At 43.4% G+C, this 24,830-nt stretch overlaps 1 protein-coding gene across 1 annotated transcript in view; it reads left to right on the top strand.

The window, feature by feature from the left end:
* plxnb3 (plexin B3) overlaps nucleotides 1–24,830 on the top strand; it is a 54,711-nt gene that overhangs the window by 22,303 nt on the left and 7,578 nt on the right. Inside the window, exons 2-27 of the mRNA XM_063465539.1 lie at nucleotides 4,033–4,437; nucleotides 4,604–5,327; nucleotides 7,377–7,556; nucleotides 11,474–11,602; nucleotides 11,755–11,855; nucleotides 12,119–12,251; nucleotides 13,008–13,167; nucleotides 13,432–13,540; nucleotides 13,634–13,742; nucleotides 13,824–13,940; nucleotides 16,144–16,257; nucleotides 16,361–16,451; nucleotides 17,184–17,353; nucleotides 17,799–17,950; nucleotides 20,715–20,817; nucleotides 20,900–21,036; nucleotides 21,119–21,295; nucleotides 21,376–21,541; nucleotides 21,627–21,758; nucleotides 22,505–22,609; nucleotides 22,699–22,860; nucleotides 22,985–23,136; nucleotides 23,399–23,499; nucleotides 23,709–23,926; nucleotides 24,022–24,200; nucleotides 24,532–24,598. Of these exons, the coding sequence (XP_063321609.1) occupies nucleotides 4,049–4,437; nucleotides 4,604–5,327; nucleotides 7,377–7,556; nucleotides 11,474–11,602; nucleotides 11,755–11,855; nucleotides 12,119–12,251; nucleotides 13,008–13,167; nucleotides 13,432–13,540; nucleotides 13,634–13,742; nucleotides 13,824–13,940; nucleotides 16,144–16,257; nucleotides 16,361–16,451; nucleotides 17,184–17,353; nucleotides 17,799–17,950; nucleotides 20,715–20,817; nucleotides 20,900–21,036; nucleotides 21,119–21,295; nucleotides 21,376–21,541; nucleotides 21,627–21,758; nucleotides 22,505–22,609; nucleotides 22,699–22,860; nucleotides 22,985–23,136; nucleotides 23,399–23,499; nucleotides 23,709–23,926; nucleotides 24,022–24,200; nucleotides 24,532–24,598 (4,377 nt within the window). The 5' untranslated portion in view covers nucleotides 4,033–4,048. The remainder of the gene's footprint in view (nucleotides 1–4,032; nucleotides 4,438–4,603; nucleotides 5,328–7,376; nucleotides 7,557–11,473; nucleotides 11,603–11,754; nucleotides 11,856–12,118; nucleotides 12,252–13,007; nucleotides 13,168–13,431; nucleotides 13,541–13,633; nucleotides 13,743–13,823; nucleotides 13,941–16,143; nucleotides 16,258–16,360; nucleotides 16,452–17,183; nucleotides 17,354–17,798; nucleotides 17,951–20,714; nucleotides 20,818–20,899; nucleotides 21,037–21,118; nucleotides 21,296–21,375; nucleotides 21,542–21,626; nucleotides 21,759–22,504; nucleotides 22,610–22,698; nucleotides 22,861–22,984; nucleotides 23,137–23,398; nucleotides 23,500–23,708; nucleotides 23,927–24,021; nucleotides 24,201–24,531; nucleotides 24,599–24,830) is intronic.

Below are 24,830 nucleotides of genomic sequence, written 5' to 3' on the forward strand. Positions count from 1 at the left end.
GCTGGGTTTCTATGGTGATGAGGTGTAATGTGTAGGTGACCCAGTAGGTTTGTCCATGCAGTGTACCTTCCCATGAGTTTCGGTGACCTTAAGAGCCTAATTGCTGTTTCCCACCATGTTAGTCTTTTTTTTTCTGACTCAACTTTACCCACGCCCCAATGACCATTACCCTGACCCTGGTCCACATATGTGAAGCCCATTGCCACGATCTTGGGAGCACAAGTTGATTCAGCTTTGAGGCACACATCAAAAATGCCGCCCGGTCTTGTTTCTATTAAATCACAGCTTTCACTTTCATACCTGGAAAAAGTCATCCCCATGTTTGTTTTCTCCAGGCTTGGCTACTGCAACTCTGTCCACACTCGTATAAACACAAAGTTACACTCTCGCCTCTGGCTCATTCAAAATGCAACAGCTGGGGTTTTATTGGTTTTGGTGGACTGCAGAGCTTCACCCCAGTCCTGACTTCTGTGCTTTGACTATCTGTAAGTTTATAGAGTCAACTTGTAAGATTTTGCTGATCCCTTTAAAAGTACATCTGGGTCTGAGCCTGAGATACATACCAGATATGTCGATCCTCCTGGGTGGTGACTGTGCTTTTGCTATCAGGGCCCTCGATTTTAGAACAACTTGCCTGAGGAGATACGACTGATGAAATCAGTAACCTCCTCCTTTAAACAACTTCTTAATTCATGTTTTCATAGACCTTCTTTTATGTGATGTCATCACATGTGATATATTAACAATCTGTTAATCAATGTTAATCAGTTTTGTTAATCGGGGCTTAATGTTTGACTTTCTGTTTGAAATCACCCTCTGAGTGTTATATGTATATGTATATACTAGGATGCAGATTTTTATTTTAAAAATTGCAAACAGTACTGACCCAGAATTTCACAATCGGTGCACGCCTGGTGTGTCGTCTCCCTCAGGCTCCAGCTGGATTAAGAGGAAAAATCCTGATGATTTATTTTTTGGTTTGGAGGTCCCAAGCTCTAATCAGAGGCACGCCACAGCACAGTAAAACCCACAGTTTGTGGTATTTTCTGAGACTACAGATGTAAATGAGTTTTTCTTCCTCTGATTTGCATGAAGCTGAATCAGATCTGATGTGTGGCTGTTTTGACGTGTCGGGAAAGCAAAAGAAAGTCCCCTTTGTTGCCGAACTGTGAATATTGTTAAGAAGAGGATATGCGCTGGCTGTTTGTGTGGAAATGTGAGTTAAAGATCTGTTTTGCTGTCGAGAAAAAGACCACTGATTGAAAGCATTCAGAGGAAATTCTGAGGCTTGTGGTAAAACCTTTGGTCACATTAGTGCTCAAGGTCAATCTGACTGACCTTTGTTAAAAAAAGGAGATTAAAAACCATTTTATTGGGAGTATGATGATCAAATGTCATAACTGTGAGTTTATGTCATGGATAGAATTTGGCTTTTCTAACTGCTGAGGTTTGATTTATACCTGATGGTTGTTTGAAAGACTGGATATTTGCCAGGATTATTTGATGTTGTCTTTAAGCAAAAAAATATATATATACAGATTTGCAAAAATGTTTCCAAACCAGTGGATGGTTAATGTCAATAAGAACTATATGCAGTGATTTGCAAATGACCCCCAAACAGATGGTGGCTCCTCCTGCGCGTGGTTCTGCTCGAGTTTTGGGTTTTTTTTGGCCCCACTATCTGAAAATACCAGTCAAAGAAATGGGCTTCTCTTTATAAGGTAAAAATGAAAATCAAAACAGATTTTATCTGAACTGAAAATGTTTACACATTATTACACCGATGGACAAGCTAAGCTGTTTGTGTGCATTCTCTCCATATTTTGAGCATCTAAACAGGCGTGTTTTCCAACACATACTGGATAGAACCAAGTGGCAACCACTTGGGACAGAGATATGAAGTCCAAGTAGAAGCGCCAAAAACTGTAGTGCAAATGGCCACTTGAGGCTGGCTCAAAAAGCGAGTCAGCCCCCATAGACTCCTGTGTTAAAATGCCCAGATTTACAGTACAAATAAACCTGCTTTATCCCTTCATAATGACAGTGTACACACACACACACACACACACACACACACACACACACACACACACACACACACACACACACTCGTTTTCATATCTTAGTGAGGACATCTCATTGACATAATGCTTTCCCTAGCTCCTTACCCTAACCCTAACCATCAAAAATTAATGCCTAACCCTAACCCTCAGCCTAAACCTAACCATAACCTAATTGTAACCCTGACACTAGAACCACATTTTGAGCCTCAAAAATGCCGTCAAACTCCTGGGGATGGACATTTTTGTCCCCATAACTGACTGTTGGTCCCCACAAGTATAGTAGTTTCTGTCCTCACAAAGATGTCTAAACATGTACACACACACATGCATAAGCTAAGCATAAATGACACTATTAGAGTCATTTAATGTAATTATCTTATAAATGATATGACTAATATGAAAAGTTAAAATTGTATCACAGCCATGGAGCCAAATTCCTGCAGATTTGGCAGAGATGCATAATTCAGTGCCAGCTGATGTCGCCTGATACCCCTCTGAACATCCTGTTGGTAAATCTTATACATAACATTTTATTTAAGCTGTCCAACATAGGGTTACTGGTACCTCTGCATGCCACTTTGCAATCTCACCTCCACCCCCAGCTTGTTTCAGGCCATTCATGCTATCTAACACAGCCATTGTAATAATACATGCTCTGCTCTGTGAGTAGGTGGTGCTACTCTCACTGCCTTCTGGCTTTCCATTTAAAGCCACACAACCAATTAGAGACGACTACAGATGGAATAACAAAAGTATCATCAGCACTAATTAGCAGGTTTTCTGTGTTAGTGCCAGTCACCCCTGCAGTCTACGAAGGCTGATAACGTAGTACTCCACCCTCATCAGTATATGGTTACTTTTGCCTTCCACAAAACAAACCCCATAACAGCTAACTAACTGCTGACCGTGTCTGTTGTAGGCGGCATGTGAATAAAACAGTTTGAATGTTAAGCATTGGAAGAACACTTTTTGTGCTGCTTGAAATTTCATCTTTAAATAGTGAATCTTTCTCCTCGTTTCGGCTGTATAGTAAATCAGCTTGTTTCAGGTGAAGTGAAGGCGGAAGCTGTTTGTAGCAGTAGTGGGAGAGCTTGAGGAAAGATCGTGGATTTATCCTCAGGAGAAGAGGAATGAGGTCTGAGCCGTGATTATTTAACAGGAATATTTTACACTTTGACAGAGTGATGCAAGGACCCGCAAGACTGAAACCAGTTTGACACCAGTTTAAAACTCCACTCTGTCATAAAAACCAAATAACCCACCAGAGGTTTGAGTCGTTTCACAGCGTTGCCGTGGATACCGGTTTGTTGCCATGGTGATGTTACTACAGGCAACTACAGTTTGACCGCCAGATGAAAAGTGTGAAGCAGCAAAAATATTTTATTAATAACTTCAGAGAGAGAAAGAGAAACGGTGCAGAGAGTCTGCAGGGCTGAGCCTCACCTGCTCAGGTGTATTTTACATATTTAAGATTTTTTTTTTCTTTTTGGGGTATGAAATAGATCCGTGTTTCTCCACCTTAATCTGAGACAGTCATGGTTCAGTTCTGCTCTGAAACTCGGGCGAGGTTTTCTGCTGCAGGGGAGAAAGTGGAAATAAGATGCAATCACAGCTTTGAGTTTTGTATTCAGACAGACCGCTGCCTTTCTGTGGGCGGATGGCGAAGCCAAGAAGATATTCTTTAGTGGATTTCAAATTTTACAATGAAGTTCAGATCTGGGGTCAGTTTCTGCACAATTCAAAAATCTACGATATTGTCTTGTTTCAGTTTCTCAGAGGGTTTTATTTCAAAGGGAATATATTTAGGGTTTGGAGAGATAAAACAAGAAAACAAGTTTTGTCTGTTTTTGACCAGCGGGCAGTGAGATTAACTGCAAGTAGGCATTTAAGAGGCCCTGCTGACCAGTGACTAATCATAAGCAGCTCCTTTTCACAAGTTTTAATTCTCCTGAACTTTAATCTGTTTCAGGTAAAGAGGAGCTGCCATGTTGGCCTCCTCCATCCCCCCGCCACTCCTCCTCCTCCTCCACATCCTCTCCCCTTTCTCCCAACCTGTGGATGCCTCGATACACGTGGAGTTGAAGGGCGCCCCCCTGTCGCACCTGCTCCTGGATCCTGGAGCGGGACATATTTATGTGGGCGGGGTCAATAATCTGTACCAGCTGACCACTGACTTCGAGGTGTTGTCGCACGTAAAGACCGGCCCTTACCGGGACTCCCCAGAGTGCCTCCCACCAATCGTGCTCCAGGAATGCCCATCAGCCAAGGACACCGACAACTACAACAAACTGCTGCTGATGGAGACAGGGCAGGGGGCGGAGCCAGGGAGTCTGATAGTCTGTGGATCACTGTTCCAGGGAATCTGTGAAAAGAGGTACGTCAGTTTACTCTGCTAGTTTTCCTCACTGTGTTCCCAGAGTTTATCCAAATACATTTTTCTCACACTGTATCTCTTCTTTGCTTGTAATAAAGGTGACTGATGTCTGGATTAGCCAAAACATGTATGAAGAATGACTTTTCTGTCCTGTCTTTCTCTGCAGGAGTCTGTCCAATATTTCTCAGCTCATCTATCAGACGTCCAATCCCGTTGACACTCAGTACGTCGCAGCCAACGCTCCAGGTGTTTCCACTGTTGCCGTGGTAATAACCACAAAAAATAAGCAGGAAGGGGGTGGGGATGGTGACGTGCTGCGTCTGATGCTGGTTGGTCGAAGCTACACTAGCAAAGGCCCTGGTGACATCCCACCAATCACGACACGGCGGCTGTTTCCAGTGGTTCCACCCCGCAGAGCGTTCTCTCAGGAGGAGGAGCTTGGAAAACTTGTTGTAGGAAGTTACTCCGATTACAACAACCACTTTGTGAAGGCTGTTGTCCATGGCAACCATGTCTACTTCCTGTTCTCACGGCGGCACAAGAAGGAGTACCGGACTTATGCCTCCAGGCTCTGCATCTCTGATCGTAGCTTCTACTCATACGTTGAGGTGCCGCTGCTGTGCCAGGGCGGGTATAACCTGGCACAGGGTGCATGGTTAGGCAACCACTCAGGTGAACCTCACCTGTTTGTCGTCATGGCAGCGGGGCAGGCGTCCACGCCCGTAGCAACAAATCGTTCAGCTCTCTGCGTTTATGGCATGGCGGAGTTAGACACAATGTTGCGGAGAGCACAGGAAGTGTGTTACACAGAGGGAGGACAAGGCAGCGGTGGAAAGGAGGAGGCCTACATCGAGTACGGCGTGTCATCAAAATGTCTCAAACTGCCGAAGGTAAACTCACAAACACCTGAGCAGTGCTGGGGTGATTAAAAAACGTAATCTATGAATTTGTCCCCAGAGAAAGTACTCATTACGTTACTTTCCTGCTACTCTGTAACATGACCTGAAACACAATGTAAACCTGAGCCTATGTAAGAACACAGAGCCGACATAACAAAGCAAAGTTTGAAACCAGCTCAATGAGACTTCAAAGTCATCGCCACAATGATTTTGGTGTAGAAACATGAACAGAAGTGGAGGCTGCGTCACTTCATCGCTGCCTTTGTTACCTGTTGAAGCTCAGGCTCTGGATGCAGGCCTGGGGTCAGCATACACTCAGCTTTAACATTACACTGGCTTCTTCGTTAGCTCTATTAGCATGCTGTCTGTGCAGATGCTCACAAGAGTTGATGTTAGCGGTATAACACTGTCATTTTTGTCCTGGACACAGTTTGCACTTCATATAATCACGCTCTTGTAATAAAAGCGATTTCCATATCACCACTCAACAAATGTTGTTGACCACTAAACCATTTTCCTCCTCCTTGTACACAATCAAAATGAGGTGTTTTTGCGTAGGGGTGCAGAAGAAAAAGTGAATGTTTTTTTCTTTCTATCTGCTCAGTGTGCACAGGACTAAAGAACCTTTGTAATGCAAGTAATGACATAATTGTAACTGTAATGCAACTACTGAATTTCGTACAGTAACTCATTACATTACTGCATGACTGAAAAATATGTGATACCAGTAACATGTTACACCCAGCATTGGCACTGGGGATGGCTGTAGCTCAGGAGGTAGAGCAGGTCATCTACTAATCAGAAGGTTGGTGGTGTTCATGCCAAATATCCTTGGGCAAGATGCTAAATCGATACTCTTCGATGCATCCATCGGAGAATGAATGTTGGATAGAAAGCACTAATGTAGATTTAACACTTACCATTACCGGCCGTGAGTAACCTCCTTACCTGGAACACTCACTAGCTTGGTGCACATAATACATACATAATGTATTTTGATTTTGCAAATCATTATTCTTCTTTTTTTTTTTTGAGGGGGGGGGGTAGCCCCGGTAGCCCCTCTTAAAGCGAATGAAAGCTGTGGTTTCAGTTTTCCATGCAATAACTTTGTGGCAGGCTGAGGCCTGTTCAAGTTTTTTGGGAATAGAGTTGTGATAATATCAGTTCTACATTGAAAATATATATGAATGGACTGATGCCAAAGCTTCAGTTCAGGCAGACCACAAAGTCGAGCTTATTTGTAATCAGCTGATTTTTACCCTTCGACATGTCCAACTGGTAAATCTCATATAGGACATGTTTTTAAGCTGCTTTTCCCCTCCCAATGGTTGCTTTGATCTGCAAGTCACTTTGCAACCCACCTCCACCCCAGGTCCTTAATTTCATGTTTTTTTTTTATCTAAGTTGACCAATCTGTTGTCTTTGCTGCTGCTCTCAGAAGTAGGTCCTAGCAAAGAGCGATAGAGCCAAATATAAACTCCAGATACTGCAGATGACAGAGTCAGAGTTACTGCTAGTAATGAGAGTGCAGTACAGAAGGGTGGGTGACAGTTGAAAACAATGGGACAGTAAACTTGTTCCAATGAGAGTCCAAAGATGACCCCACGGATCGCTGATGTCCTGGTCGGCCAAGTGGGACATCATATGACATCACATTTTACACGTGATGACATCACAGATTAGCAGCTGCTTTAGGGAAGAAGCTGTCGATGGTTGTCATCTGCCTCGCTGCTGACCTTAATACTATGTGTGTGTGAGTGAGTGTGTGTGTGGATTAGAGTGGTTATCTTCAGCATCTGGACTTATCATCAGACAGCTGCCACTCAAACACAGAGCTTGTAGCACAGAGCTGACCCACATAGAGCAAAAACACACAGATTAAAGTGACAGGCTGAGTGGAAAAAAGCACGAGTTTTAAAGGTGAATGGAAGCAATATTGTTTGTGTGTTTGTTTGTGTTTAGAGACGTAAACAGATAAAGCAGGGCTGACCACATACCTGTGTTCACTGGCTTCTCTCTCTCTGTTTATTCATCTACCAGGACTCTCTCTCAGAGTACCCCTGTGGAGGGGAACACACCCCCAACCCCATCGCTAGCGCCGTGCCCCTCAAAGCCACGCCCATTGTCAACTCCACTATACAGCTGACCGCTGTCACCACAGCAACTGAGGCGGGCCACACCATCGCTTTCCTGGGAGACAGAAAGGGACAACTGCAAAAGGTGACACCACCAACATTTTTTACAGCCGTTTCACACATGAAGTAGAAGGCGTCGGTCGGGCCATTGACCTCAGTTACCCTTTCCCACATGTACCACACAACAGCTGAAATGGTGCAGATTGTGGCTGAACATGGAGCGATAAGACACATGATGCTTAATCTCCCTGCTGTGAATTTAGCAGACAGTTACTTGTAGTATAAAACCGTTTGTACTCTCACATGAAAAGTTTTGGGGAGCAAATGCATATATGAATAATGCTTAATTGAACAGGCTTTAGACCCCTCCACTCTAATGGAGCTGCTAAGAGACCAGCTGGTGAGACTGGTTTTTACTTGGCAGTGAAAAGGCCTGTTCAGGCGTTTGTGTCTCCATCTCTAGCTACAGGGAGGAATCAGCTGTTTCCTGTTTATGTTGTAACTGGAAGGTCTGAAGAGAAGCACCAGGAAAATGATCACACACACACACACACACACACACACACACACACACACACACACACACACACACACACACTGAACAGAGCAGCTTGTAGCCTGAAGCTCTTTATAAGCAACACAATGATACACTCTATGTATGCGTGTGTGTGTGACTAACAGGCGTTTAGCTCGAGGGTGTGGTGCGTTTGGGAAGAGTGGGTGGTGTTGGGGAGGGTCACATGGGAGCATGCTCAGACTTTTGTTGTTGATTGGTGATTGGTCTCTCAGGTGCAGTCTGGTAAGAATCCAGCAGGACACCCCTGAAGCTTTTAACTGGGTGTAAGTGTGTGTGTGTGTGTGTACTTGTACATGTGGCTTATGAGGACCCAGTCTTACACATTGTTAGAGAGGACATTTGAAAAGTGACGAGATTCTGCACCCAATTGTTCTCGCTGCGGGACACCTTAAGAGGCATTTTTTTCCATTTCATTTTGAAGTTTTTATCAAGTTCAAGTTTAGGGTAAGGGTCCTGGGAATCCACCATGTGACTCATAGTCCTCGCAAAGTTAGAAGGACAAACTTGTGTGCGTGTATGCGTTAATGAGCTCTAATCTTGCCTCGGAGCCTCAGCGAGGTAAACAGCAGAGCTTTGATTCTCCCCGTTAATATTTAATCACACACACTGTAAATGTTTCAGGGCCTCCTGCTGGATCCTTACCCAGAGTGCACCTGAGGGACCAATAACCAATCAACAACAAGAGGCATGTACAAGTGCAACACCACGTTTTTCGCGGTGAACCCGGGCACATGTTAACTGCTGTGCTTCTGCTGGGATTGTGAAATAGTGAAGCTATCAGAAAGATGCTCAAGCACCAGTTTCTCCAGCATGTGACGCTCCTGCAGTGTTTCTGTGGGCGTGGCACCCGAGGCTATCCGAACTAAAGAAACACATATGCACATGTGTTCCCAGGAGAGAAAGCTCCTGCACTTTAACATATCTAAAGACAGAGTCCCCGCACATGTTTTGAATTTTTGTGCGGACGTATACTAGAAGCACAGTGACTCCTGACTCCTCTGCTTGTAAAAGGACTTCTAGTTATATAGAAATCGATGTGAAAGCAGCTCTGGCTCCTTTGCCCTGTAGACTTTGTGGGCTCACTCACTTGTTTCGGGTCATTCAGGTCATTATGAGTGGGTGTGGCTGTTCTTCGGGAGGTAGAGAAAGTCATTTACTAATCAGAAGGTTGGTGGTTCAAATTCTGGCTGCTGTAGTCTGCATGTCTCAGTATCTTTGGGCAGGATACTGAACCCCAAGCTGATCTCTGATGCGTTCATCGGAGCATGAATGTGTGTGAATGTAAGATAGAAAGGACTTAGGTGTAGAAGAAAGTGCTTGTGTGAATGGATGAATGAGAAATGCTGTATGAAGTGCTTTGAATGCCCAAGTTGAGTAGATAAGCAGCATATAAGAACTAGTCCATTTACTGTTAAAACACAAATATGGTTCTTTTAACAGTCAGAGAAGATAGTCTTTGTCTTTTTAAATTGTTAAACATAAATGAACCTGTGATGTCCTCAGTTTCCCAGTCAGAAAAATCCTTTCCTCATTGCATCCTGTTTAAAAGAAGAAGACGGTGATGATGAAAATGCTCAGCATTAAACTCCACTAAGCATTGTGTTTTTAGGTTATTGCAGTCTGCGGTGCAGAAGTGTCTCCTGAACTCAAATTTACACCCTGATGCCTTCAGGTGAAATCCAGGAGACAGGTTCGCATTTCTACAGGAAAAAGCAGTAACAGTACTTCAATTCTTCTAAAAAACTCAGTGTTTCACAAACTCACAGCTGTACACATGAAACGTGACAAAAGTATTTGAGTGAAGATTGAACACAGAGGGATAAGAGAGACACTAAAGCCCTGCCATACCTTTATACTTGCACACAATTGACCAATCAGTGAGTGAAGTGGCTGAGATATGGTAGAGATTTCCAGAGTTTCTACTTTGTCAGGATGCTGCTGTTCCATCTCAGCAAGAATAAAAAAAGACAAAAAATAAACTGGATGTGGCACAGCAGGATCGAGTCTGTTCAAACTCAAACGATCCTCCTTTCTGCATTTTTCACTGTCTGAATTGTTCTCTTTGTCACACGCTGCTGATAGTGGAGGTGCCTTGAGGGGTGTTGTCGGGGTGAAGCAGCTCCACCTGCTGGCGGGTTGTTGCTGCTGCCGCAGCGGCAGCAGGCACTGCTGCTTTCATGTTGTCACTTTACTGAAATTAAATGTTGATGATCATCATTTTTACTTGTCACAACATTTCAGCTCTTAGACATTTTATATTTGCTGACACGAGTTTCTCCATCTTGAGTTAACTTTCAAAATACTTCACACAGTCGGCACAGCAGGAGTCCACATGAAAGGATCCCGTCTCATCGCTCGAGCAGGAAAGTCATTCAGTGACAAATACTGTGCAGCAGAGAAAGAGCGTTCTTTTGTTGTACTCAGAACAAATAAACAATGCACAGTACACAGAGATGTGTGTTTGTGTTTTAGTGGCATTAGTACAGATCCAGAACATCTCAGGGTGTGGATGTATCAGGCAATTAGTGAAACTGGGATGGAGTCAGCCAATTTTCCGCCCTTCACTGAGATCTACTGACAGCAGGGAGGGTCCGACCAGGCCCTTTCCTGTTTCTCTCTGTCTCCGTGTCTCTGATCTGGAAGTCAGTCATGCCATCTTAAGGGGTTTGTCAGTACCTGAAGTTGGAGACGGGAGGCTTGCTGTAGGAACCGTGATTAGAGGAGGCACAGGTGTACCCTCTGTGGACGTCTTTTCACCTGTGATGTTTAAAAGAGGCATTAGACATAGCGGGAGGACAATGATTCTCTTTTGTATTCATACCTTATTTTAGAAATCTGCTGTCAAGCTTTCTGCTTTTCTCCAGTCGTGTGTGTGTGAGAGAGAGTGTGTAGTTTACTCTGGTTGTGGGGACCAACAGCCCTTGTGGTGACCAAAATCCTGGTCCCCACAAGTTTGAAGGCATTTTTGAGACTCAAAATGTGGTTTTAGTGACAGGGTTACAATTGTAATTGGGTTATGGTTAGGTTTAGGGTAAGGGTTAGGCATTCATTTTTCATGGTTAGGATGAGGGGCTAGGGAAAGCATTATGTCAATTAGATGTCCCCACAAGATATGAATACCTGATGTGTGTGTGTGTGTGTGTGTGTGTGTGTGTGTGTGAGAGAGAGAGAGAGAGAGAGACAGAGAGAGAGGACTCTTGTCACGTTCTGCCACAATGTGAGTTAAAAAAAAAGTAACAAAAGCAGGAGGCTGCAACAGAAACTACCACAAAGGTTTAAACACTGATGGGAGTGTCTCATGTGTAATTTGTTGTTTGGTATAAAGGACACAAGGAAAGGAGGTGAGGAAAGGGATTGAGGTTGCACAAACCAAACAACAGAACAGTGTCGGAATCTGTGGACTCACCTGTGTTGCTGTTTTTCAGGTATTGGTGATCTCCAGTCAGTCAGGCCATCTGTATGGCAGCGAGTTGGTGGACAGTGACAGTGCCGTCAGCGCTGATCTCCTATTGGATGAGAGCCAGGAACATGTTTATGTTTTAACAAACAGCAGGGTGAGAGACAGTCGACCTCCTTCCTCAGTTCCTGTCTCACTTTCTTTTCTTCAGTTTTTTTCCCTCCTCCTTCCTCCCTTTGTCTCCAATATCCAATCAGACGATCCATTTAAGAAAAAATGAAAACAAACTGTTTCCTGTCTTTCTCTCAGCTGTCGAAGGTTCCTGTGTCATCCTGTGAGAAACAGACAGACTGTCGCTCCTGTCTCGCTGTCCGAGACCCGTACTGTGGCTGGTGTGTCCTGGAGGGAAGGTAGGTCTACCTGTCGGGTGGTGGTTTGTAACTTTTTAAAAGTGCATTTTTATTCTTTGTATCTTTTTGTAAACTTTTTGTAAACTTTTTACTTTTTTTGTAAAAAGTCTGACTGACAGTAGAAGAAGAAAGTGTAGTAGATTTGGTTTGATCACAGCAGCATCTGCACGTTGATGTGACATCGCTCTGACGCCGTTTTGCATTTTGGTTGTTTGTTGCTGTTGTTGTTGTTACTAATCTGCAAATGTTTGTATTTTGTGCAGATGTTCCCGGAAACATCAGTGTCAGCGTCACCTGCAGCCCAACCACTGGCTCTGGAGCTTTGAACCAACGAGTCAGTGCGTGACAGTGCAGAGCCTGCAGCCGGCCAATCACAGCAAAGAAGAGCAGACGCAGGTAGGCTGCTGTTGTTTTGATCTGATTCTGACTGACAGCGTTATGATGCAGTCAGCCACTCCCGCAGTGATGACAGCCTGGGTCAGGGCACCCTTAGGTGTTGCTGGCAGGTGTCTGTATCAGTCCAGGTTGAAGGAAAACTTGAGGTGCTAGTTCAGCAGCTCTCTGATTGACTGAAGGTTGCTGATTCTGTTTCAACACAGTTGTGTTGTTGTGTTGGCTGTGTGTTATTGCAGAGGCACTGCAAGTCCAGCCAGTTCCAATCCTTCAGACAAGATTCACAGCAGCCGATGAACATCTGCAGCAGCTGTTTACTGCTGCAGCGCTGACAGGATGAAAGAAACATCTTCATATTTAGTGCCTCACCGAGTATCTTCACAGGGTTTATAAGGATCAGCGCAAACATAGGAGTTATTGTGGACTGAGTGAAATGAATTCAGACAATAACCGTGGTTGTGAACCTTTTAAGATTTTGTGATGTGAAGTAAAGTTATTTATTTTTAAAATAGAAGGAAGAGAAAGTAACACTGAGAGCTTTTCAACCAGCACAGAAGTGGTTTTGTTCTCGTTTGTAAACCTAAAATATATAAATAAGTAAAGAAAAATAATAGAAAGACCCCAAACTGTCAATGGGCGTTTCTTTTTTTGACAGTAAGACAATGGAAGGATTGCTGATACGAGACACAGCTGCTCTAGAGACAGAGAGAAGCGTCCCGATGGAAAAGCAGTAACCGTGTTTCTGTGTTCGTCTCTCAGGTAACGCTGTCGGTCCCCCAGCTTCCTACCCTCGCAAAGGAGGAGTCTCTGTCCTGCATCTTCGGGCTCCTCCCGCCTCAACCTGCCATTGTCACGGGAAGCAGCATCACCTGCCAATCCCCTGCCCCGGAGCACCTCCCACCTCTGCCCACAGGAAGCGGTGAGTAGGAACTGTGGGCGCGTTCCAATCCTCCATAATACCATCCTACTTAGTATGCCAGAAACAGATTTAGTGTGTCCCAGTACACAGTGTTTCAGAATAAGTCTGCCAAAAATATCAGGAGGTTTAACTGCATGTGAAGCATTTTACAGCACGCAGCAGTTTGAGCGCCGGTGACAGAGTCCGAGTGCAGCACGTAGTGACAGTAAAAACGTCTTCATTCAGGTGTGCTACTGTGTAACTTCTCTCACCTCTCACCTGCAGATCACATGATCCTGCCCGTGTCACTGATGTTTGGTCATGTGACCGTCACAACGGGCAATTTGACCTTCTATGACTGCATGGCTGTAAGCCGACTGAACCAGAGCTCCCAGTAAGTCACGTAGGCACAGTGACAGTGCTGTAGGTTTATCTGAATCTAAATCAGTGATGGAGGAGACGCTGAAGGCCGTGGTGTGTGTTTCAGGTGTTTGGCGTGTGTCAGCAGTGTGTGGCGCTGTAACTGGTGTCCTCTGGATCAACTCTGCACTCACAACCACAGCTGTCCAAACCAGCACATCATCCTCAACCACAGAGTAAGACGGCCCGCTGCCCCGTCTGTCTCCATCTTTTTGTCTGTCAGCCTGTCTCTAACCCCGCCTCCTCTCTGTCTGCAGGACTCTCCTGGTCCTACTTCCTGTCCGCTAGTCTACGACCTACAGAGCTCTGCTTTAGTTCCCATGGGCCTGAGCGCCACAGTGGTGCTGCGGGGACGAAACCTGGACGTCTACACTGTAAGTCTGCGGGGATCTAAATGGAACTTGAGTCTAATCGAATGGTCCCATTAACAACTTAATTCAAAACACTGTCAAACGCTGTTAGTAATATTTAGACCACAAAATTAACACTAAAAAAACGTTTTTCATGTCTAAAACTGTAAAAACAGTCTTTGTTTGAAGTGGATGAACATTAGTCAGATCAGACTGATATTTCATGTTTCGACTGTCTGGTGCTGCGACATCTGCTGTAACCTCCCAAAAAGTGACATTTAGCGTAACCAAGTTAGAGCTTTTGTTTCTTGGAGCCTGGTTGTTGTATCTGGTTGCACTGCTACACTGTTCTCTGTCTGAGTGTGGCATACACATAAACACGAAGCCGATCTGATGCTGTTCAATTTAGATTTATTTATATAGCGTCAAATCACAACAACAGTCTTCCTTAAGGTGCTTTATATTGTAAGATAAAGATCCTACAATATTACAGAGAAAACCCGAACAATCAGATGATGAGTAAGTACTTGGTGACAGTGGGACAGAAAACCTCCTTTTTAGCAGGAAGAAACCTCCAGCAGAACCAGAGGAGGGACAAGAGACACACTGTGGAAAAGAGCTAGAGATTAATCATAACTAACGATTAAATGCAAAGTGATGAATAAACATGTAGAGAGGTGAGTGAAGAAGAAACGCTCAGAGACTGAAGAGTGTAGGAGTCTCTGTTAGTTTCAGTAAGCCTTGGCTCCTCATCGTGTTTCCACATCTGTGTCTGCAGCAGCTGTAGGCAGGCGTTTCCAGGAGTGCGTCAGGTCTTCTGGCTCCACAGAATGGAAATTTTTACTCGATATCTGCTTGTTTGTTAACAGCAGCGAGTTCGAGGCAGCTGAGAGAATCATAAATTCATTTGTGCTTTTTCAGTGTTTTAGTCTGAGCTAATTATCAGGTTGCTGCTGCTGGATGGGAACATAAATTAATTTCATTCTTATGCAAACTGACATTTATGAAGCCACAGGCCGTCTTACAGAACCCTGCGGTACACCACCATTTGTACAAAATAAAGACTCCTAGAACAGAACTGCAATAACTCTGAATGTAAATAGTAAAAGGCACGGAAGCCTCATCAGAAGCCTCAGTTACTTCTTCATCTTCAGAGCTGTTGTCATCAAAAAACCTCCAACATCAGATAAAAATTCAGCTTTGAACTAATCCTGAAAGCAGCTGCAGCTCCATCATGTTACTGTGATAATATGCACTTAAAAAGTATTGCTTTCAATTAAAATAAACGACCTCCTATATTATGTTCATCCATCAGTCTGTTAATAAAACGTAAGCATGTGCTGCAATTTATGATTTGGGACTTTGGGTTGAATTTATTTAGGTTTACTCTTCTTAACAAGAAACAAGATCAACATGTGCAAAACCACCACCTACTGACCAATCATTCCTCAGGAAAATAATAATGCGGCAAAATTCTGTGAACCTCTGTGTGCAGATAGTGAGAGGGTCTATAGCAGGGATCTCAAATTCATTTTACATCATGAGCCACATACAGCCCACTGTGATCGTGGACCGAATCAGTGAAACTCCTCTTTTTGTCAGTGTCAAGTTTAACCACACGTTTAACTCCTGAGACGCTTTAATACAACAAAAAAGTGCAAATTCAACAATACATCTCAGTTTGTCTGTGTGATACAATAATGATACTTTTGGCTTAAATTGTAAGAAATAAATGTGTAAAAATTTTGTTAGCTCATTGCACAGATTGTTTTTTGTTAATTAACAGAATTTTTCTTTTCTTTTTTCATGTTTTTCCTGTGGACTCACTGTAAAAATCATGAATTCCTGTAGTAGTGAAAAAACGGGAAGTTTCTGTTATTTAATTGTTTATGTATATCGTATTTACTTTCGTGTAGTATGAATAGGCATGGGGGAGGTCTTTATCAGTAGTACAAGCTGTAAAACACAGTTAAAAGTCTAAATTATACACGCTCCTTCACATTTTCAAAGACTGGAATCATTGGCAGGCTGATTCTAGCCCCCAGGCTTTGTCTGGTACCTACTTTAAAGAGATTGGCCGTTTAGATGAAATGTAACCAGATAAGGCAAAGGTATCCCGAGTATGTTGAACTACTTTCGTGGTACCAGCCTTCGGGCGTTGGTCTGTTCTATTGACCTGAATCACTAAAATCAAACAGCTGAGCGTCTGTGTGTGGTCTCTCTGCAGGATGAAGCTCCGTATGTGTGTGTTGTTGAAATCGAAGGATCCCGGACTAATCTGACAGCTTCTGTGGAGAAAATGCGCGACAACACGCACACTTTCACCTGCATGCAGCATCAAGTAAGAGATGCACGCAAACACTTTTGCAGATAATTAGTTAATGGCAGTAACCACACAGCTGATATTTAAAATTCTGTCTGTCCACCTGTCCCACTGTCTGTAGTTTCAACATCCAGTCAGTCAACTTCAGTATTCTGCTCCTGTCTACCTGCGGAGAGGGGAACGACGCATTGATGCCTCACCTGGACTCCGACGTAAGAGCCTTACCTGTGTGTGGATGTAGTGCGCACTGAGGGCGTGGGCCTCCTTTACTAATATTTAGATAAAAAATAAGTACACATGTGAAATTACACTTGGATTCATGACAAGTTTCTAGTGCCCAGTACTGTTTTTACTAGTGAATCAGAGTGTTGTGTCCCCTGAATCCGGAACTGTATGTGATACATAAAATAAACACAGACCAGGAGAAGAGGAAGCAGGGAAAGGGAAAGCTCCAACCTACGACAAAAGCCTCGTTGCAGTTACTGAAACCATATGTGGAATATTGCCAAGAAATGAAGGTTCAGCAGTAAGGATGAAAGGACATCAATTTCATGGTTATTTCATACAGCTCTAATACCAAAGCATTAGAAAATGAATGGTTTTAAATGTTAAAGCATTTTAATAATTCTAATTTAAACATTTGAAACTCAGATATTATCTTTATTAAGTCTTTGGATCTTTTTTAATATAGTATAAAGATCAATTGCTTATTAGAATTAGAAAATAAAAACTATAAATTTAACTCTATTTTTGATATTGTTTCCATTATTAATATCACTATTAGTATTATTCAGTTTTAATATCTGCATTAACATTTTCTAGGACAGCTGTGTGTCATTCTATACCTGTGCATACAGTCTGAGTCTGTGTGAAAAAAACTCAGTCTTCACAAAGACAGAGAAATGCATTCATGATATTTGTCTCCTTTTCTTATTTATATACAGTCCAGCTGTATGACTGCTCAGCTGGCCAATCAGATTGCTCACAGTGCAGGGCGGTGCCTAAAGAGTACGGCTGTGTATGGTGCCCTGGAAGCCCAGCCCCGAGCTGTGTGTACAACCGAACCTGCTCCAGTAAACCTGCAGACACCTGCCCGCCTCCTCAGATCACAAAGGTGGGTCTCGTCAAAGTCCATCTAGAGGAAGTCTGTGCACCATACTGGATCAAATCCAGGCAGTAATTTTGAAGCCCTGTCTGAGTGAACCTGGTATAACTTTAATTTCAGTGGTCACTGGGACCTAAAAACTGCATGTATAGAATCATCAGTCACATCCAATAAAAGCAGCTTCAAAGGTGTAAGAAGCTTTTTTTTTTGCCTCTGTAAGTTATATTCCTACGATGCAAGCACACACACTGAAACAGTTGGTACTTCTGCCTGTTTCCCATTTTGACTGGTTGGCTATTTGGGGGCAGGACAGCTGCCATCTTTGTGTTCCTACAATTCTCCCACAGATTTCCATCTCTCGTCCTTTTATAATGATCGGAAGATCAGTCTGTCTGTCTGCAGAGCTCGTTTTAGCACAGGAACGTTCAAACTGTTTCTACCTGTCTGTCTGCAGGTGGAGCCTGCCTCCGGTCCTCTAGAGGGCGGCATTCTGGTGACGATCACAGGATCGAACCTGGGCATGAAGTATGAGGATGTGGTGGGCGGAGTCACTGTGGCGGGTATTCAATGTCTGCCTCAGTCTAAAGGTTACAAGATCTCCACCAGGTAACATGATGATTACATTAGTGTTTACGGGATTCATTTATGCAATCATTCAGCACATAACTGAATCACAGAGAGACGTGATGAGACCTCCCTTTCTGTCTGCTTTGTTACAAACCTGGCAGTCACCAGTTCAGCACAATAACATATCAATAACTGGGATTCTCGATGTCTTGATGATGATAGTCCAGAAGTTTTCAATCCATCAATATTCTTCTGAAAAGTGTAAAACCACAGACACCCACTTCTAGCATAGCCAAGACTGACGTAGCAGCCGTGACATCACCCACTGGTTAGTGAAGTCCCATTAAGAAGCCTCAAGTGAGTCTTTATGCTGTCGCCATCTTTGTGTTTTTAAATCATATGTGTGATCTGATGGAGAAACTGAGGCTCATTGGCATAGGTTGCTGATTACACCTTGGATAGTCCTCCTTTCTGACCCTAGTAATGACTATAATTTACAAAATGAACTAAATGTTTTATTCATTATTACTGGAAATCAGTGACTGAGCTGATGATGTCATCAGGAAAATGTTTACTGAATTCGCAGTGTGGAAGCCCAGGGCTGTTTTCTCATGGACGTCCATACAAGCTAGAACCTTTTCGCAGCAGAGGAGTCGCCCCCTGCTGGCCATTAGAAACCATGCAGGTTTAAGACACTTCTGCATTTTTACGATTTTATTTCGTACTGTGGATGTGATCACAAAGTTGTGTACTGACTTCTGACACGTGATGTGATCTCCTAAATCCAAACAGTTACAGGTCAACTTTGCGACATCATAATAAAAACCAGAAACACTTCCAGCCATGCTTCAGTGCTCGACTGTGCTCATATGTCTCATATTAAAGCGGTGAAACAGTCTTCAGTGAACACCTTGAAACAGAAAAAGTCTAGAATCAGGTGAAATCCTCCAAGGACACCACTCTAGCGTGTCCTCTCTCATTTCCTTTCAGCAGCTCTAACATAGTCAAATATTCTTATTCCTGTCTGTGTGACACTAGCAGCCTGCTCCTACTCGCTGTTAAACTGTTGAGTCACTTTTCTTTATTGCCCTAAGGAGCTCTACAACCTGTACAGCGCATAACGCCTCCCATCCTCAGAGCCTCGATTTAGATCAGGGAGAACCTTTAACAGGAGACAAATCTATCTGATGCTCACACAGAGAGAAAATTCAAACACAAGCTTTTATGGAGCGAAACCTTTTTCTCTTCAGAACTGATTCTGTTTGAACTCACTCCCTCGGGAGCAAAATCTCCATTTTGATTTAGCCTCCGTGCTTTTTTTGAATAAGCTATCAGATTGAAATCTTCCGCATGCCTTTGTTTAATTTTCGAATACTTTCACCAACTCAGCCTCGGGGATTTCGTATCTTTAGGAACTTGGGGACCTGCTCCAAAGTTTAAAACTTTATCAGTTTAGTTTTATGTTGTTGTCTCAACTTCAGCTTGATGTTACCAAGTAAAGACAAACACGTTAAAGCTTCCTCAAGGTTGAAGAACAAGGACAAAAAAAGAACTGGGTCACATCTTCTTTGACCTTCATGGAAAATGTCACAAGGTCAAGAAAAGATGCAAAAGCTTGTGACAGTGAATTTTGTTGACGCTGGTCTTCTGTGATAAAACTACAATTTTTGAAGAGGGACTACAAAAGCTTGTATTCTTAGCTTGATGTTTTATGAAGGCTTTATAAATATGAACAATATAATGTAACATTCATGATGGTGAAATAAAATGCTGGAATTAAGAAATATTGTTAAATCTAACATCTCCTAACCATATTAAGGCTTTTAGCATCTCTGAAATAGAATTAATTGATGCTAATCCCGAAATATCCCAAATGAGAACATAGCCAGTGTAACACTGTAACCCTCGCTTCACTTTGATCATTTTAATTAAGCTTATTATATTTCTAAATCTACATTACAGATAACACGCAGATTTTAATAAAAGGCTATTATAAGTTCAAAGCATATGCACATATTAAAGTTATTGTAAAAGATGGAAGCCGTAGCTGTAATTTACACGCTGGCCTCCATCATTGTGTCAGATATTTTTATCTTTGCTTTCATTAATAGTCTTATGGTGCACTCGTTGAATTGTAGGTTATCATTATCTCCTTTACTTCCATGAAGGATGCTCCAGTGCATTCTTTGATAAATGAGATTCACAGGGTTTAACCAGGCTTGTTTATTATATGGTTGTCACACAGGTACTTCTGGGTCATCTGATCCAGCCCTAACTATTATCTTAATCAGAAAGAAAATGTTTTAAAGAGTAAAAAGAGTAAGGGTGAGACTGCTACAAAATCTGGAAAGTTCTGAGGATGGTTACTTTGGTTCCTGAGTTGACTTTTTCCATTTCTATTCCAGTGTGGAACCAATCAGTTTCTGAGTTGTGACACCTGTCATGTAGGTGTAGTAAGACTGCAGCGAGTCGAGTGTGTCTTATAGCAGGGCTATGTTATCAGAATATGTGATTTTGACCTTGAAAATTGATTTTCCAAAACAGTCACTGGATAAATAGATAAACACACACATAAGTGACACATGTCAGAACAGTTGGGATGTGGTTATGGTGACTCAGAGCTCAAAGGAATAAACAAGAAAAAGTTGTTTTTTTCCCAGTGTTGTTCCACCAATAGGAATCTTCCACAGTCGGTACACCAGTGTAGCTGTCCTCCTCTGCATGGAGACGGGAACATCACACGTTTTATGACTAAAGCACAAACACACAAGCTCATGTTTGCTTTTCTGTGTGTGTGCATCAGGGTTGTGTGTGAGCTGCAGCCTAGTGGGAAGCAGAAAGAAGGGCCCATCTTGGTTACTGTGGGAACAACTCGTGGGAGGTCAACAAAGATGTTCACCTATCAGGTAAGACTGAGTAGCCCAGTGTTACGTGGTATCTGGTCACCAGTATAAAGGTATATCTGATGTCTAACGTGTTGTGGTTCAGGATCCCCTGCTGCAGGATCTCATTCCTAATAAAGGTCCCGTCTCCGGAGGAACCAGGCTGACCATCAAAGGACGACAGCTGCTCACCGGGCAGACGTCTGACCTGAGCGCCTTCCTGGGCACCCAGCCCTGCTACATGTAAGTACAACGCTACGGCTTCTGGTACTGCAGCACTAATACTACTGCGTGCCTGACTTTCCGTCTCCTTGCCTGTCCTCAGAGTTGAAGAGGTGAATGACACGCAGCTGGTGTGTCAGACTGGTTCCAGCAATCGGACGGGTCTCGTCCCAGTTCGGGTTCTGTTTGGTAAAGCCGAGCGGACTATTCCAAACGTTACCTTCCATTACCTCGAAGACCCCGTCATCACCAACGCCATACCTGCTGAGAGCTTCTACGCGTAAGCACCAGTCGCCTTACACCTGCACTCGATCCTCACACGCACACGCACACCTGCTAATTAGCTGTTGACTATTTTAGGGGTGGGCGTGTCATACGAGTGGAGGGCAGGAACCTGGACGTGGTGCAGCAGCCAATCATATCTGTGTGGGTGGAGCCTCTAGAGGTACAAAGGGTGAAACGGAAGAAACGACTGGCTCTTCTCACCTCCAAGCAGCAGCTCGTCTTTAACAGCACCATGACAACGGTAAGACAAACGGACCAATCGGAGACGAGCTTTTAAAATTTTTAGCCTGTCTCACGCCTGTTTTACCTCCCCGTCTGCCTCTCAGGTATCAGAGCGCTGCTCCATCCTGTCGTCCTCTCAGATGACTTGCCCGACCCCCAGAGTGAACCCGGAGGTCAAAGTTAAGGGCGTCTGGTTTCAGCTTGATAACGTCAGAGTCCACTATGAGAGCATCAAGGTACCTCCCGTGATTAAAAGGGTCAAACACCAGGGTGGATTATAGTGAGAATTCATCCTTGATGACTTCATTCATTCGTCCAGTTTTCTTCAGCGTCTGGTTCTGTGACGTTTGCTCGTACATACACGATGCACTGCGAACAGGAGCTGCTCAGAGTCAATTCTGCTGCTTTCATAGGAGCAGATTAAATCTCCAAAATCTGAATTTTGTCAGTTCAAATACTTTTTAAGGGGTGATATTGGGCTGCTGTATGGATTTATTGGAATTAGGAGTGAAGCAGCACACATGCATTTCTTTATCAAAGCCAAATTTTTTACTTCACTTTAAACACGGTGTGACGCATTAATATGAACAAATGGGGCATATGTTGTCACGTTGTTTCCCTAACGTCTAGCAGAGCCGCACAAAAATTTCCACTTCCTTAATTTTCACATAGTCAAATATAAAAGCATAAAAAAAGGATGCAGATGATTGAAAATAAAGGATGAGGCTCTAGAGGGATTTGAATAGCAATTTACTTAAAAGAAAAGGAAGGGACTGAAAGGGTTTTAAATAAAAGGAGATTAAAAAAAGCAGATTTTAACTGGAATTATTCCCGAGGCTGAAAAATGAGGCATACGTGCTTTGAAACCTGCCGCACTGCCTGACAGACAGAAATCCAGTGTGAATGAAGCCTTACTGAACAATCTTCCACTTCTAATGCTTGATGGAAAACCTTTCTGTCTCTCTGCCTGTCTGTCTTCCAGGGTAAAAGCTTCACTTACTATCCAAACCCGGTTTTATTTCCAATCAACCGAGAAAATCTAGATGTGCCGTTCCGTTTCAAACCTGGAGGAGTGATCGCTGTGGAGGTACAGCAACTGTCGTACGTGAATCCTGAGCCATGCGGACGGAATAAATTCAGATTTAACCTCCGTTTCTGTCTCTTTTCGTCCGTCAGGGCCAGGACCTGACCAGAGCCATGTCCAAAGAGGAAGTGAAGGCTTGGCTTGGAGATCAGGAGTGTGACGTGAAAACTTTGGACAGTACTCACCTGTACTGTGACCCTCCAGAGGTCCAACCACTCAGTGTGGATGACAGCAATGAACTTCCTAGCCTCAAGGTGATCTTTGGTAGTGGTGCTTTTGGCTTTTACAGGGATTCATATCCAAGGCAGAGATGCTTTTTAGGGATTTTCATTCTCACACTCAGCCTTTTTCACTCTCTGTCTGCATGTCTTCTGTTAGGTTTTCATGGGAAACCTGCAAGTGGACCTGGGATTGGTTCAGTACGACAGCAACTCTCTGCTGCCTGCTGTCCCATTGGCTGCTCAGATCGGTTTGGGGGCGGGAGCAGCTGTCATCATCCTGTCAGTGTTGGTCATCATCCTCATGTACAGGTAAGTATCCACCTGTGTCTGAAACCAGGTGTGTTTTTAGGCGACTTTTCTCTGCAGTTGTGACATCTCGTTTTGGATTTTGTTTCCTCTCAAACCACTTTATTTGTATCTTTGTGCTTAAAAAACAAGAAGGACAATCACTTCATTTTTGTCTGCAGTGACATTTTAAAAGTCGACTCAATGTTTTTATGAGAATATTCTTCATCTCATCATTAATCTTCAGTTAATGTGTTTTTGCTTTGTTGTTTTTTGCTTTGTGCAGGAGGAAAAGTAAACAGGCGCTCCGAGATTATAAAAAGGTTTTACTGCAATTAGAAACTCTGGAGATCAACGTGGGAGATCAGTGCCGCAAAGAGTTCACTGGTATGAAAACACATTAAACTGCAAACCTTCGTATCGTGTTGGACTTCTCATTCATCTGGATTGCCTGATGGCAGATCTACCCAAAAATGTTAAAACTTTAAAGATTTACTGAGCCCTCTGTGTTTGATTGGATACATTTAAATTTAAACTCTTTATGTTTTTGAAATCTCAAGCTGCCATTTGCTCAACATATACCTCTTGTCCTTCAGACCTGATGACAGAGATGATGGATCTGAGCAGTGATGTGGGAGGACCAGGAGTCCCCCTCTTGGACTACAGGATATATGCAGAGAGAGTTTTCTTTCCTGGCCAGCAGACGGCGCCACTGAGTCGTCAGCTAGATCTGCCTGAGTCGAGGAGGCAGACTGTGGAGCAGGGCCTGCAGCAGCTCAACAACCTGCTCAATAACAGACTCTTCCTCACCAGGGTGAGTGGAGATAGTGGGAGGAGGCAGGAGAATGGTCATATGACGTCTAAGACTCACTTTCTATATGCCTCTGTGTGTGTGTGTGTGTGTCTCAGTTCATCCACACTTTGGAGGCCCAGCAGGGTTTCTCCCAGCGAGATCGTGGCTACGTGGCCAGCCTGCTCACCATGGCTCTGCACGACAAACTGGAATACTTCACTGAAGTCATGAAGAGCCTGCTGCAGGACCTGGTGCAGCAGTATGTTGCCAAGAACCCCAAACTCATGCTGCGCCGGTACGCAAAGCAAAAGCAACTTCAGTCACATTAGAACTCAACAGGAAGTCTTTTCAGGTTTAAATTTGAGATGTAGTTCCCTAAAAAGAGCCCAACATTTTTATCACAACCAGTCAAAGTCTTTGTAGAATCAGGCTTTGCCACTGCCCCCCACCTTAGGAACGGCTAAATAAGTGGAAAGATAGCCAAAATGTTAATTTCAGCGTTCACTGTGACATAAAAAAAACAGAACATATGTATGAAATCAGAAATTTATGGCTCAGATTTATACCTTCAGCTGGGAGGAGCTGTCTGTCCTGCTGATGTCTTGGCTTGCCTGTTTGTCTTTCAGAACAGAGACGGTTGTTGAGAAGATGTTGACCAACTGGATGTCTATCTGCCTCTATTCCTTCCTGAAGGTAACTGTCTCTCTGGCTCTGTCCCACTGCCTGTCCCATCTCACCAGGTCCCAGACCACATCCCAGTAGAATCATTGAGGTGTAGTCCATTTTTCTTTTGCCATAATTGTTAATTCACATTTCAGCAGAGTGTATCCAGAGATTGATACATTTCTTTTTGAGTGTTGTGAATTAGAACCAATCAAAAAACGCAAGATTGTCTCAGTGTTGGGTATAAAACTACCATGCATAA

This window comes from Pelmatolapia mariae, linkage group LG20 (genome assembly GCF_036321145.2).
Source record: "Pelmatolapia mariae isolate MD_Pm_ZW linkage group LG20, Pm_UMD_F_2, whole genome shotgun sequence".
Taxonomy (NCBI): domain Eukaryota; kingdom Metazoa; phylum Chordata; class Actinopteri; order Cichliformes; family Cichlidae; genus Pelmatolapia; species Pelmatolapia mariae.